Genomic DNA, 14,423 nt, shown 5'->3' with positions numbered 1-14,423 from the left:
AGTGTTTTTCCATTTTTCTTCCACTATCATCATCACATATCATATCATATTATAATGGATAGAAACAGAAAAAAATCAATCATATCATCATTCAAATTTGAATGATCATCAAATCATTCGATTCGAATTCAAATGTAATGAGTGCACAAATGAAAAACAGAACTAATCCAATTCATTATGATGCTTGTCTTTTAACTAATTATTTCAACTAATCTTTCAATATGATAATTCATAAATATCGTTTTCGTTTTATTTCAATAAATAATTTTTTTTTTGAATATTTTTTTACAATTACAATCATCATTATCATCATATTATATAATAATCATCTGAGAGCAAGGCACACATGCACACACTTAAAGATATTTAAGTAAATTTTTTTCATTTGATTCAAAAGGCTCAAAAAAAAACATTTTGATAATCTGTTTAAGCTGCTGTTTCAACAAAGGCTTATCGTATGAATGTCACGTTTCTGGCCATAACGTAATGAATCTATTTGATTGAATGAAATAGAAACAAAAAAAAATTTAAACAAAAATTATCATTTTCATTCTTTTTTGTGGGTTTTTTTTTAAACAACAAACTTTTAATAAAAACGATTCCCCACATAATAGACCAGACCCAACCGAAAACCAATATGGCCGTTATAAATTGTAATAATGATGATAGAAAACAGATTAAAAATGCTTGATAACCATAACCGGGTCCATATTCGGTTTGTGAACCAAAAACAATTGCAAACGATGCTAAAAATGTTCCTGTTTTTGCAACAAACAAACAGTTTACGATATGAAAACAAAAAACCAAATGAACATACCTGAACCGGGTAGTAAAAGATTTAGCATACAAAACATGACAGCAATAGCTAATGGTAATGTAGGTACGGCTTTACGAAAAAAACCATGTTTTTCAGCATCATTAATGAAATATAAACGATAATCCAATTGTGTCAATTGAATTGGATGATTTAGCTGATTTGGTTTAAATAATGGTTGAATAATAGATGATGAAGAATTATTCGTTTTATTGTTATTATTAGAATGATTATGATTATGATGATGATGATTAATATCCGGTGTATTACATATTTCCGTATATTCAGTATTTGACGAATTATTACCAAATGGTGATGATGATGATATTTCTGGACTTAATGGTATATTATTATTAATATCCGTATGGCCATTATTATTATTATTATTATTATTAGACAATGATTTTAATTTCAATTTTTTATAATTAATATCTTTTACAATCTTTGTTGTCGTTGTTGTTGTTGTTTGTGCTGCTGCTGTTGTTGTTGATGATGATGTTTTTATTTCATTTTTGCCAATGCCAGCACCCCCATATTTAAAGATTAAATTAGATTCTTCTGGCTGTTGTTGTTGTTGAAATGTATCAGCCCATAAAATTCTTTGATTTTTTGTTTGTTGTTGTTTATTGTTATTATTACTTAATATTATTGATGATGATCGACATAATTCACAACAATCTATACTATCATCCGTTTGATAATGTTGATTATTATCCATTATAAGAGTGGCCGATTGATTAGATGATGTTGAATGTTTTTTCTTCTTGTCAATACATTTTCTATCATTATTATTATTACCATTTAACAATGAATTTGTCATTGATAAATCATCATTATTTATTGTTAAACAACAATTTTCCGATTCACAACACGTGACCGTACAAAGATAATATGGTGATGATGATTTCATTTCATTATTATTATCATGTCGCTGTTGTTGTTGTTGTTGTTGTTTAACTATGGATGCTGTATTACTGTTATTTATATTAATTGTACGCATCGAATTTAATGCATATATTAATGGATCTTCATTACAATAACCACAATTCGTATTGATTGTATTACCATCGGTAATTGTGGATGTTAATGATTGAAATGGTAATGATGATGATGATGATGTTATGGGCATTTTTGGACGAATCAATCAACAAGTTTTGATGATCATTTGTATCGTTCATTATAGAACATTGTTTCAAATTTTACAATTTGTTTACTAACGAAACTTACACACCTGAACACACACACACAGGCCACAAACCACCAAAATGAAAGCCAAAAGAAATTATTATTTCAAAATTGAATTTTTTTTTTGGCTTTCAATTGTTTAAACAGTTTTAGTAGTATTGTGGTTTTTTTCTGATTTATGGCTATTGAAAATCAACTACGAAAAAAAAACAATGATGATTTCCGATTGGTTTATCTTGATCATCAAGAATTGTAGCAGTAGCAATAGCAGTTGTAACTGTTGTCATTGTTACATGACAACCAGACACATTTATACAAACGAATACACACACACACACACACATAAACTAAATGCCCTGAACCTGAATTCAGTAGCCATGAATTAGATAGATAATAATGAGAAAAATGAATAGAATGACCATGAAAAAAAATCATGAATTACAATTTCAATTATAATATAATCATAGAATATGATTTACCTTTACTGGTTCTATTCTGGTTTTTTTTTGATTTCGTGGTCACGGTTATCATTGTTGTTGTTATTGGACGTCGTTGTCGTGGTCACCATATTAACATAGCAGAATGACCATCCTCATCATCATCAACGTAAATCACGTACATATACGTATTCACTGTTGTATACATAAATAATATTGACCATTGCAATGGCATATTCATACGCCATATCTATTGTATGTATTTGTTTGGGTTGTTCATATGATCATACCCTTTTTTTGGTCCTTTTATTTTTTTTACATTTGAATTTCATGAATTACTTTCGATTTATCTTATATACATCAATATTTTATTAATAACAAACACAAAAAAAACAAAACAAACAACCACAATAACAATAACATTGATATGACAAACGAATAAACGATTATTATTAGACTAGGGTATATGATAATTGGCTGGAAAGAAAGCATAGATATAATCGCTTGGGTACAAAAAGATTAAACATTCAAAAAAAAAATGATCATTACCAAGACGATCACCACCACCGATGGTCAGAAAAACGAAAAAAAAGGTTTCAACATTGACATTTTATATGGTGTGTATTTTTTTTCATGTTTTTCATGTTAATATAATAGCCATGGTGGTATTTGGTCTTTATCGAAGGTTAACACACACACACACAGACAAACAGGTAAAACAGAAAGACAGACAGGGAGAAATATTACGGGTAAAAAATGAGAATAATGATTATTATTATTATTTCGAAAAAAGGATTGTTTTAATCATGTGTACCGGTAATGAAAATACAATTTCAATCAGTATTCAGATCATGTGTTCATGTGTTCATGTGTGTGTGTGTGTGATATTGATTCATATTGAATGATTATGAAATGTTGTCATTTGATGATGGCCATCAGAATTTAAATCAACCTTACCGACCGGCTAAACATTGCGGATTTTTGTTGTAAATCTCATAATCAAAATTTCAATAACGACAAAAAAAAACAATAATGATGTACAGAAATTAGAGATAATGTGAAAATAACTTTTGTAAAAATAAACAATAAAAAGGTTAAAAATTGAACACAATTTTATTATATAACTGCAAACTTCTTTTTCATCATCATTCAAAATAATGAAAAAAGAATTTCAAGGTAAAATGAAATTCTCATTGGAAAAAATTAAAAAAAAAAAAAAAATTTAGGTATCGCCATCTGACGGTCGAAAAAATTATCATTATCATCGATTAATTGATTGATGATCAAAATAATAACAAACTATGACAACGATGAAAACGAAAACAAATCTCAATTGTGAAATTTGATTTTTTCGCTTTTTCATTACTCGAATATAATTAATAATAATAATTCGAAAGAAAATTGTCAATATTTTTGTCTCACTCTCTCTCTCTCTCTCTCTCTTTCTCTATTGGTGGCCTCACATTTTGTTTTTAGTTTTTATTGAAGGGCGGTATTTTTCATTCAAATGTTCATCACCACCACTATTCAACGTCGATCTTCATTATTGATTGTAGTTATTTTACGTAGTGTTCATTATCATTATTATCAACAACAACCACAACAAAAAAAGCCACAATACCGACAACAACGACGACGGAATTTTCAATTATCATCAATCAATCATTGCCACCATCATCGTAATCATTATCATAAGTGCCATAATAATTTTTATTTTAATCAAAAATTTAACCATTTTTCCAAATTCACTATGTCGGCAAAAACGACCAAGGTGATGGATATAACGAACAATAACAATAATGTGGATGAAGAACGAAATTCATCATCAGAAATGCCTCGAATAACACATGTAATATTCGATCTGGATGGTCTACTATTGGATACTGAATTTGCCTATGAACAGGCTACACAACAAATTGTTCAAAGATATGGTCGTTCATTTACATTGGAAGATAAATTGAAAATTCTTGGACGACCAGGTTCGGTTGTAGCACGTATGATTGTCGATGATCTTAAACTGCCCATAAGTGTTTCAGAATTTATGCAACAATTCGATGAAGAATATTGTAATCTTGTCAATGTACAACCAGTGCCTTTAATGCCTGGTGCTGAACGTCTAATACGACATTTGAATCGTTTCCAAATACCTACAGCTATAGCTACGGGTAGCCGTCGTTTTACATATGAATTGAATACAAAATTTCACAAAAATCTGTTCCAATCATTTCATCATGTACTCATGACACCTGAAGATCCAGAAGTGACACGTGGAAAACCAGATCCACAACCTTATTTAATATGTGCCAAACGTTTTGAAAATGTTCCAACAACAATGATTGATAATAATCGTTCCATATTGGTTTTCGAAGATTCATTAGTCGGTATTGAATCAGCAAATCGTGCCGGTATGACAACCGTATGGATACCGGATTATCGTTTTGATCGACATAAACATCAACATCAAAAACAGCAACATTCATCATCATTATCATCATCATGGTCGAAACCATGCTTGGTGTTGGATTCATTGAAATTATTTCAACCAGAATTATTTGGTCTGCCACAATTTCTAGATGATTAACCAAAAAAAATTTTTTTTTTTTAAATAATAAGCATAATATTCTGCCTTGTATGCTCAAATTATTCTTATCAAGAAAACTTGATTGTTTTCTTATAGAAATTTCTTTTTTGGAATATTTTTTTTTCTTTTGCTACAATTTCAATTCATTTAAATAAAGAAAAATTGATTTATGATTATTTATGAACGTCTGTTGTAGTTGATTGATTGTGTTTAGGCACCAGTATTTTTAGTCTGTGTATTACTGCAGTTATTTGACCAATATTTCCGTCGTAATTCAGCAATTTTATCCTCTGTATTCAGCTGTTTAATTGCATTGTTAAAATGTTGCAAATATTGGGAATCTTTTGGCAATGCGAATGCATATTTTCTTGGGTAAAGATTACGCCAATCCAATAACATTGTCAGTTTACAATTATTAGCAATTTCATGTTCGGCCGATGATGATTCCATAATGAATGCATAGCCACCTTGCTTATCCACACGTTCGATACCTTTTGATATGCTTGTAGTGGCTGATTGATCATTAGCTTTTATTTGTTCATACATTTTCTTAGCAAGTGGATCATCACTTTTGGAAAGGAAATGATTCGTGGCACCATTACGTAATGTTCCCAATATAATTGGTTTATGATTTGGCTGTGTTTTACCTGCATTAACTAAATCTTCCAATGTATTCATTCCTTCTGCATCTTCACGTCGTATGAGCGCTGCCAATTGATTAATCATAAATGGTTCGGTAAATGTAATATAATTTTCACGTGCTTCGGTCATTGTCAGATCAGCAGCGGCAAAATCTGCTTTCTATGTAAAAATAATAATAATATATCAATCATTATAATCATCATGATATGGATGATTTAACATTAACAAACCTTATTATAGACTTCACCAATCATGCCGGTGACATTACCCTCTTTATCGGCATTACCATATCGGCCATCTGGAGATAAATATAATGTATAATCAAAACCAGCTTTTTCGGCAATCGCATCCATTAGATCAGGAATGAATCCTTTAAATTTGCCATCGATTTCTTCCAAAAATGGAGCATTCTGTCAAATGAAAAAACATCAACATTATAATAGAACAAAAATTGTTTTGATTGATACACGAATGCTTACACGAATAGTAACACCTCGAAGTGATGGTCGCTGTGCTGGAGAAGCATTGACCATTAAAATGCAAATGGCAATCGATGATAATGTCCGTGCAATCATAATTCTGTTGTCAATGTTTAGTAAAAAAAAGATGAATAACTTACCAAAAACAAAATGAATGCATCAATTGGCCAGAGAATCGTATCTTATATACATGAGATTTATGATTGACAATCTGGATAATTGCAATTCAATGAAAAAAAAACCAAAAAATAAAAAACAACGAAAATTGCAATGGCAAAAAAAAAACGAAGTCAAGGTTATCAAAAACCAGCACCCAACACTCAATTATCATTCATCATTCGATTTGTTCATCATTATTGATTAATTGATGGATTTATGAATTGATTAATTAAAGAGGATAATAATAATAAATAATAATAACGAACATTCGATTTTTGTATTTCGATCATTTTCAATTTTTTTTTCTTACACATCGAATCGATTATGTATCATCATCTCCATCAATAATTGTCGCTAATCATATAATTGATAAAATGATAAAATTAGATGGACATCAAAATCCGCTATGCTTTATGTTTGACTGTCTGTCTATTCGTCTGTCTGTCCATCCGACCGAATGATTCGAATCGAACAAAGTTCGATAATTTTTTTTTCTTCATTTTTGTTTGTTATTTTCTTTGGCAAAATTATTATTCATACGTCAACATACTCACATAACAATTTTATCATCAAACATTTGATAAATGAAGAAAATTTTATTTGAAGAATTAATTTTTTTTTATTATCAAAAGCAACAACAACCAACCAAAAGGAATGATGATGAGGTTTGTTTTGTATATTTTTGATTTTTTTATCTCGTTAATGGAATGATTTTTTTTTCTCTGATTACTTTTAGACAAAACAACAACAACAACAATCTTGACATATCAATTTCAAGTTGTTGCATTCGATATAATTTATTTCTGGAACTAAGAAAATTTCTGAATTCAGTGTTGGAAAAAAACTTTCAATCAACTTTGACACATTTGATAATGATGATATATGATGATTTGTAAACATCAACACACAGGATTAATTTACAAATGATGATTTTGATGATCGGTCGAATCGAACGGATCAACTATGATAATAATATGATGGGGGAAAATTTCAGTATATCGAATAGCTAGACTATTTTCTTAGATAATTTAAATTACCATTATAAACAAAAATGTATCAACTTAAGGATGCCGCCAATGACTGATATGGCGAAAGTCGGTATTTGAAAAATTTTTTTTTTTTGGCCTCAATTTCGTTTTAATGAATGAATGAATGGAATCAATGTAAATGAAAACGAAAAAGTTCAAATTGTATTTGTCTGGTGGGAAGGCTGGAAGAATTGATTTTTTTTCAATTAATTAATTAATTTTTTTGCAAGATTCAGCAAAATTAAATTTGAACTAAATCTCCGAAAGAAGAATCCTTGAAGAAAAAACCTTATCCTTATTGGAAGAAAAAAAATGTCTCTACATTCTTATTTTCGATATCATCATTGGTCATGTATGATGATGATATGTTTGTTAGTAATGATAATATTACCAAACAAACATGAACGATTAATTTTAGCAAAACCTAGTAATCTACTCAAAGGTGTCATTATTCGTGTAAGTGTCATCAATTGATAAATATATGAATTAAATTGTTATCGTTTGTTTGAATTGATTTATATATAGAATTGGCCATATGCCGATCAATTCGGTCAACAATATACAGGTTTTGCTGTCGATCTACTCGATTTAATTGCCGAACGTCTTGGTTTTGAATATTGTCTGCATCAACCAAATGATGGTAAATATGGTTCAGTGAATCCGGATGGAACCGTTACTGGTATGATTGGTGAAGTTTATACAAACGTATGTCATATTTTTTGAGTATGAAAATTATTTTTATTTATAAATCTTCATTGTAATTTGATGTGATATTAGGAAGCTGATTTTGCTACTGGTGATCTTGAAGTGACTGAATCACGACGTAAATATGTTGATTTTACCGAACCATTCATTGAGAATCAATTATCGGCAATCATACGTCGTGATCTGAATAGTGAATTATTGTCACAATCGAATCAACAAAATCGTACGAAATATATGTCGTTACAAGATTTGGTTCAAGCTAATAATGAAATTAAAACCACGGATCCACAACAGCAACAATCAAATGGACCAATAATTTTCGGTGTAGTACGTAATAGTGCCATTTTTGATTATCTTTCCCGCAGTCAAAATCCAACTGCAAGACAGATTTATGAATCAATTATGAATAATCAGGATAAATCATCATTAGTCAATACGGCCAATGAAGGTGTTGATCATGTTTATCGTAATCCACGTTATGCATTTCTTGTTGAATCAACATTTGCCGAAGATGTTATCGGACAGAATTGTAATCTAACAATGATCATGGACCGACAATCGATGTATCCTAGAAATTTTGCCATTGCTTTGGTACGAGGTTCACCATATCTTGAACGATTTAATCAAGCTATTCGTGAACTGAAAGCCCGTGGTCAAGTGGAACTTTTACGGCAAAAATATTGGACGAAATTTTGCGATAAACAAGGACAAATTCGTGATGCTGATATCGGTATTCGATTGCCTAGTCCACCAAGTTCACCACCACAATCACCGCCATGGAATGATCCATATCGTTATCAACGACCTCGATGGCCACAACCATCACCAGGTTATGAATCAAGACAATATGTCTATCCATATGGTGTGGGCGATGCTAGATACAGTCAGCAGCCAGTAACATTACAAGGTGATGGTCAACCACAATCACCATATCCACAACAGAACTACCCAGGAAGTTCACAACAACAACAACAACGAACTGATCTGAGACAATATAGAACAGAATATCCACAAGGATCATCATGGTCATCACAACAACGTCCTGATTCAAGGCAAGATCAACAACAACAACAACAATGATCATTATCAACACAGGAAACTTTGAATAAAGGAAACAAAATTACAATGATTTTTTTATGAAAATATATAATTTTCAAACAAACAAAAAACATAAATTAACGAAACATATAAATTGGCACATAACATAGACAAATTGGAACAAACAAGAAAGAAAAATGAATATTCAAAAAAAAAAATAATCAAATATCAATGGGCACATAATTTTTCCAATAAATTATGAGCATATTTTAGGTTATAGCTCCATAATTTTTGTATTACATTACGATGTAAATAGTAGACTTGTTGTATGAGATCAAAAAGACGAACAAAATGTGAACGTGCTAGCCATTGGGCATTCGGTTCGCCAACAAATCGATTATGGAGATAACGTTGTAATAGATGCATATTACGATAATGTTCTTGTCTATTAGTAATTGAAAAGAAAAAATTTAGATTATCTTGCAAAAAAAATGGATGAAAAATGATATTTACCTAATTTTATCAACATTTTCAAGATTATTAATTGTCGAATGATTATGATGATTGGATGGTTGAAACAAAACGATCACAAATAATAAATAGAAGATATATTTATCTTTGATCCAATAATCATCAATTGATTGGAATAATTTTTGATATAAAATTTGAAAACGTTTCTCATATTCTAATGCCATTATATAATGATGATGATGATGATGATGATGTGATTCATTGTTTTTATCATTAATCAATGATGATGAATTATCCGCTTGATTCTCAGAAATTTTAATTGTTGTTGATTTAATTATACATGATGGACGTATATTTGTCGATGATTGTGATCCATTCGATCGAACGGCATCCAGACATATTCGTTTCAATAGTGTTTTTGTTGTTTTTGCTTTGATTATTGTATCATTATCATCGTGATCATCGTTGATCATGGTTGTGGTAACATTAATATCATCATAATCGGACATTGAACATTGACGTTTTAAATTATTCAATGGTGGTGATGGTCGTTGTTGTGGTGGAGGTGATTTACGGTTCTGTATCAATAATGACCGTAAAGTCATTATAGGCATTACACTTTGTTGTAATAAACAAATCTGATCATTACTACTTTGTTCAGTGAATGGTTCAATTTGTTTGGCCAATGTTATCAACATATTAATGGTAATTTCACAGGCACGATAAAGATTTTCCCCCAATTCTTCTCTATTCATCAACTGTTGCTGTTTATGATGATCGTAGCCATTATCAATCATTTGATCATGATTAAATGATTGAAAAATACAATGATTTAGATAACCACGAAGAACTTCTTTACAACGATGTCCACCCATAATTTTATAACGTAATGGATCCAATACTTTATCCAATCGTTCCAGTTGTAAACGTTCATGATCGGTGAGTAATTTATTTGAATCATGTGGATTATAAAGATTTTCTGGAAAAAATTTCTGACATTCTGTTTTAAAGTGTTGAAAAATTTCTTTATTTTCTTCCGATATTCGATATTGTTTGAATATCTGTTCATCTTGTTTATTATTATTAGTCATTTGTTGTTGTCGTTGTTCATCATCATCAATTATTGTTTGATGATTATTATCATCTTTATTATCAATCGATTTGAATACATTCGATATGATTTGTCCTAACATTTCCATAAATGAACAGGATTTTTTATTAATCTGTTTTAATGGACAAGATGATGATGACGAAGTTTTTGAAATATTAAGATTATTATTATATGATTCATTTATATTATTATCGTAAAGAATCGATTTTAAATATTCATTATTATTATTATTCGATGATTTAATTGTCATTGTTTCCAATGATGATTGTTGATCTTTTTCACATTGGTTATCGATTTTCATTATCGTTGTTGTCGATGATGATTTTTGTGTTGCTTGTGGTGGTCTTGGTGGCGATGTCACATTATTATTTTCATACATATTTGATGAATTTATCAAATGAAATTTTCTATTTTTATTTTTGCATTGGTTCACATATTAAAAACGCAGTGAAATTTGATTGAAAACTATAATGGAAAATCAAATAGAAACAATAAACATTGATAAATGTGTGTGTGTGTGTGTGTGTATGTGTTTATATTGATTGATATATTATTTTATAGAGAAATGAAATAAACAGAAAAAAAAATTTTTAAATGGTGAAAATTTGGCAATAATAAAAAATTTTCCATTTAAAACTTGCATTGAAAACACACAAATACAGTTAATCTTGATGATGATGATGATGATGTGAATACAAACAAACAAATAAACAAACGGCGATGAATCGATATCGATAAATCGATGTCTATAATGTGTCTGTGTGTATATGGATGGATAATATGAAAATGATGCTGCATGCAATCTATCTATCAATCGATCTCTCGAATAAAAGATACTATATTCATCAAACAAACAAACAGATGTTTATGGCAAAAAAAACGGAACAATTTTTCTGGAAAAAAAATGAATTTAACTAATTAACTATTTTATACACACACACAAATTCACAAGAAAAACTTCACATTCGAATGTCGTTAATATACATCATCATCATTGTCGTCGTCGTAGTCGTTATTGTTTATGGAAATAATATAAATGAACGTATTTCACACTAAGCTGATGATGATATAATTAATTGGATGATGATAATTGATTGAATGATAAATCTTATCGGTTGGCATGCAACTGCAACCAAAAAAAAAAAAAAAAAAAGAAAAAAAAGTGCAAATCTATTAAAATCAAACATTATATGTTAAAACATTTGATTGATTTATATTCAAAAATTATGATGACCCGATTTTGATTGATAGCCAAATTAATTTCACATTTCATTTTTTTTTCTATCAAATTTGTCTCTATGTACAATCTATCAATCTATCTATCCATTAATCTATGATTTACTTGTACTTGGATCTTGATTTTATTTGATCATCATCATCATCAACAAACAAACAAACAAACAAGAAACAAGAAAATGAAATCCATATATAATTTGAACATGAATAATATGCGTGTAATTTACAGAGTGGTGGTGGTGGTGGTGGTGGTGGTGTTGGTATCGTTGTTGTTTTGAATGAGGATGGAAAAAACATAAAATACAAACTGATGTATATTTTCCTTCCACTTCACAATATGAGTAATATATCATTATAAATTGGATTATCATGGATGTGCAAAAAAAAAAAAAAAATACATGTCATTGATATATTTCCAGAGAAAAAAATATATGTATAATAATTGGGGCGTGTGTGCGTGTGAGTACATTATTGCACTTTGCATTTTTTTTACGTACATTTGTACGATTTATTTATAATTTTTATCACACAAACACACACACATACACATCATTATCATCATCATTTTTTTTACTATGGAAAATAAAGAAACTGAGAAGAAAAAAAAATACGATTTTCTCTATTATATATTACGATTATAATCATATTTACTGATTGCATTTGATTATTATTATAAAGTGCAAAAAAAAAAATTTTTTTTTTTTTTTTTTGTTAAGAACCAATATCATTTCATTGGATGGTGATAATGATGATGATAATAATATTTTGAATCTGATCACATTTTTTCTGGTAGTCGTTAGATTTTATGAAATAAATAACGATACGATACGATACGATATAGCAAACAATAATTGATTTGATTTGATTTTTTTTTTACACAGCACAAATATATACGATACGATACGATATAGCAAACAATAATTGATTTGATTTGATTTTTTTTTTACACAGCACAAATATATACATTTAAAAACTAAACAAATTATCCGGTTAAAATAGATCATGTTGTATCCTGTGTGTGTGTGATATATACTTACGAGATCAGTGGAGGGTAATGAAATTCTTTTTATCACTGAAAAAAACACCATATACAAACATTAAACATATTTTGTAACTGATGATAATGATGTTTGATGAGATGAAACAAATCAACAACAACAATGACGATGTCGAAATACCGTTATGAATAAATGGAACCGTTTTGTATCGGTTGTTATTAATGGTGATAATGATTATATATGCACAAGAATGCACAATAAAAAAAATATATCGACAATGATTTGATGATAATCTTTTCTATATATATGAAATAATATTAATAGAATAATATAAAAGAAATATTCTCCGGAAAGAAATAGAAAAAAAAAATTATTTGAAAAAAATTGAACTACTGAGTGCAAAAGCACCTCAATATAAAACTAATGTATGCGCGCATGCATGAATGCATGCATGCACACACTCAAAAGGTATAAGGTACAACTTTTTTTGTTGTTCACATATACGTTCAATTACAGTGCATATTTTTCTGGATGTATTGGCTGCTTGAATGTTCTTGAATGGACTATAGTGAATGAATGATAAATACCACATTCTATAGAATCAAAATCGAATGTGTACTTGGATGAGAAAAAAAAAATTTAAAAAGAAAATGACAAACAAACATATATAATAGGGAAAAAAAGGCGGAGGAGAAGGAAAAAAAATCAAAATATTTTTTTTCCATTAACATTATGTGTGTAGGTTTTTTCGATGATAGTGTGTTTGCTGAATGAAAAAGTGGTGAGAAATATTTTTGAATTGAATTGAATTCACCATTTTGGTTATTGTTTTGGTTGTTGTTAAATTTGAAATTCAAAATAAATTCTATATTCGAACAAAATTATTTTTTGATTTTGAATGAAAAATTCGATAATGATTGGTAGTGGTATTATAATTTGTTGTTATACAATCGAATCGTCATGGCCAATCAATAACCAAGGTACCACTGTATCAAACGAAAAAAAAATCAAGTGCATTCGTTGGAATTTTTTTTTAAATACTTAGTCGTAGTTGTTTTTTTTTCATTAAACTCAAATTGCTAACAAAAGTTTTGTAATCCATTTTTTCCAAACGAAAAAAATAATTTTTAATTAACAGATTATAACGAACGAATGAGTAAAATTCCTTGAAAGCCAAATATTTTAAGAAGATTCATTGTCATACGTCAAACATACCATTTTCAATGATCAATGAAATTTTTTTTTTCAAAAGTTTCAAACAATTTGAATATAAAGAAAAATATCGACATAAATTTTTTTTTTAAATGAAAAACGTTTTTCTTTTACCATTGGGTTCCTAAGATTCCTTATAATGGCCCAAAAAACACAATGAATGAATACAGAACTTTATAATGGATCGATGATATTGAATTGCTGAAATTCTTGATTGTCATTGGTGTTTCATGAAAGCAAATCATAATGATAATAATGTATGGACAAACGATGGCAATTTTAAAAAGACAAAATGCAAAGAAAATTTTTTTTCTCTCTTTACACAAT

General features: G+C 29.0%; 5 protein-coding genes across 7 annotated transcripts; 2 read left to right on the top strand and 3 right to left on the bottom strand.

Moving 5' to 3' along the window:
• Positions 1-234: 234 nt before the first annotated feature.
• Positions 235-3,773, bottom strand: LOC124490226 (uncharacterized). The gene is made up of 4 exons (XM_075730202.1): positions 2,479-3,773; positions 818-2,361; positions 585-758; positions 235-492 (listed from the first exon to the last, which is right to left on the bottom strand). Exons 2-4 carry the CDS (start codon positions 1,941-1,943, stop codon positions 440-442), a joined length of 1,353 nt encoding a protein of 450 aa, XP_075586317.1. The 5' UTR covers positions 1,944-2,361; positions 2,479-3,773; the 3' UTR covers positions 235-439.
• LOC124490221 (pseudouridine-5'-phosphatase) lies at positions 3,766-5,201 on the top strand. Its single transcript, XM_075730203.1, has 2 exons — positions 3,766-4,115; positions 4,208-5,201. The coding sequence occupies exon 2, from the start codon at positions 4,211-4,213 to the stop codon at positions 5,015-5,017; it is 807 nt and encodes a 268-aa protein (XP_075586318.1). The 5' UTR covers positions 3,766-4,115; positions 4,208-4,210; the 3' UTR covers positions 5,018-5,201.
• LOC124490220 (putative glutamate receptor) lies at positions 5,117-6,339 on the bottom strand. Its single transcript, XM_047052686.2, has 3 exons — positions 6,139-6,339; positions 5,890-6,069; positions 5,117-5,818 (listed from the first exon to the last, which is right to left on the bottom strand). The coding sequence occupies exons 1-3, from the start codon at positions 6,232-6,234 to the stop codon at positions 5,228-5,230; spliced, it is 867 nt and encodes a 288-aa protein (XP_046908642.1). The 5' UTR covers positions 6,235-6,339; the 3' UTR covers positions 5,117-5,227.
• Positions 6,340-7,407: 1,068 nt separating this feature from the next.
• On the bottom strand, positions 7,408-14,405 carry LOC124490227 (uncharacterized). 3 transcript variants are annotated; one of them, XM_075730200.1, is made up of 4 exons: positions 14,100-14,405; positions 12,924-12,958; positions 9,582-11,115; positions 7,408-9,513 (listed from the first exon to the last, which is right to left on the bottom strand). In XM_075730200.1, exons 3-4 carry the CDS (start codon positions 11,027-11,029, stop codon positions 9,297-9,299), a joined length of 1,665 nt encoding a protein of 554 aa, XP_075586315.1. In that variant the 5' UTR covers positions 11,030-11,115; positions 12,924-12,958; positions 14,100-14,405; the 3' UTR covers positions 7,408-9,296. The 3 variants fall into 3 exon arrangements, with proteins under 3 accessions (XP_075586315.1, XP_046908640.2, XP_075586314.1); XM_047052684.2 differs by lacking the exons at positions 12,924-12,958; positions 14,100-14,405 and adding an exon at positions 11,292-12,312; XM_075730199.1 differs by lacking the exons at positions 12,924-12,958; positions 14,100-14,405 and adding an exon at positions 11,993-12,311 and having other exon boundaries at positions 9,582-11,776.
• LOC124490219 (putative glutamate receptor) lies at positions 7,426-9,367 on the top strand. Its single transcript, XM_047052685.2, has 3 exons — positions 7,426-7,781; positions 7,851-8,030; positions 8,103-9,367. The coding sequence occupies exons 1-3, from the start codon at positions 7,638-7,640 to the stop codon at positions 9,108-9,110; spliced, it is 1,332 nt and encodes a 443-aa protein (XP_046908641.2). The 5' UTR covers positions 7,426-7,637; the 3' UTR covers positions 9,111-9,367.
• Positions 14,406-14,423: the final 18 nt, after the last annotated feature.

Source organism: Dermatophagoides farinae, chromosome 4 (genome assembly GCF_024713945.1).
Source record: "Dermatophagoides farinae isolate YC_2012a chromosome 4, ASM2471394v1, whole genome shotgun sequence".
Lineage (NCBI taxonomy): Eukaryota > Metazoa > Arthropoda > Arachnida > Sarcoptiformes > Pyroglyphidae > Dermatophagoides > Dermatophagoides farinae.
Note: the sequence above shows the minus strand (reverse complement) of the source record. Positions and strands in the feature narration are given on the sequence as shown.

Bases quoted from the DNA above. Each gene is read 5' to 3' on its own strand.
- LOC124490226 (XM_075730202.1), bottom strand. From the start codon at position 1,943: ATGCCCATAACATCATCATCATCATCATTACCATTTCAATCATTAACA. The intron at 759-817 runs GTATGTTCATTT...TTGCAAAAACAG, and splicing joins TCTTTTACTACCCGGTTCAG to GAACATTTTTAGCATCGTTT. The intron at 493-584 runs GTTTGTTGTTTA...TCAATCAAATAG, and splicing joins GGGAATCGTTTTTATTAAAA to ATTCATTACGTTATGGCCAG.
- LOC124490221 (XM_075730203.1), top strand. From the start codon at position 4,211: ATGGATATAACGAACAATAACAATAATGTGGATGAAGAACGAAATTCA.
- LOC124490220 (XM_047052686.2), bottom strand. From the start codon at position 6,234: ATGATTGCACGGACATTATCATCGATTGCCATTTGCATTTTAATGGTC. The intron at 6,070-6,138 runs GTAAGCATTCGT...TTCATTTGACAG, and splicing joins TTCGAGGTGTTACTATTCGT to AATGCTCCATTTTTGGAAGA. The intron at 5,819-5,889 runs GTTTGTTAATGT...ATTTTTACATAG, and splicing joins TTGGTGAAGTCTATAATAAG to AAAGCAGATTTTGCCGCTGC.
- LOC124490219 (XM_047052685.2), top strand. From the start codon at position 7,638: ATGTCTCTACATTCTTATTTTCGATATCATCATTGGTCATGTATGATG. The intron at 7,782-7,850 runs GTAAGTGTCATC...ATTTATATATAG, and splicing joins TCAAAGGTGTCATTATTCGT to AATTGGCCATATGCCGATCA. The intron at 8,031-8,102 runs GTATGTCATATT...ATGTGATATTAG, and splicing joins TTGGTGAAGTTTATACAAAC to GAAGCTGATTTTGCTACTGG.
- LOC124490227 (XM_075730200.1), bottom strand. From the start codon at position 11,029: ATGTATGAAAATAATAATGTGACATCGCCACCAAGACCACCACAAGCA. The intron at 9,514-9,581 runs GTAAATATCATT...AATTACTAATAG, and splicing joins GAAAATGTTGATAAAATTAG to ACAAGAACATTATCGTAATA.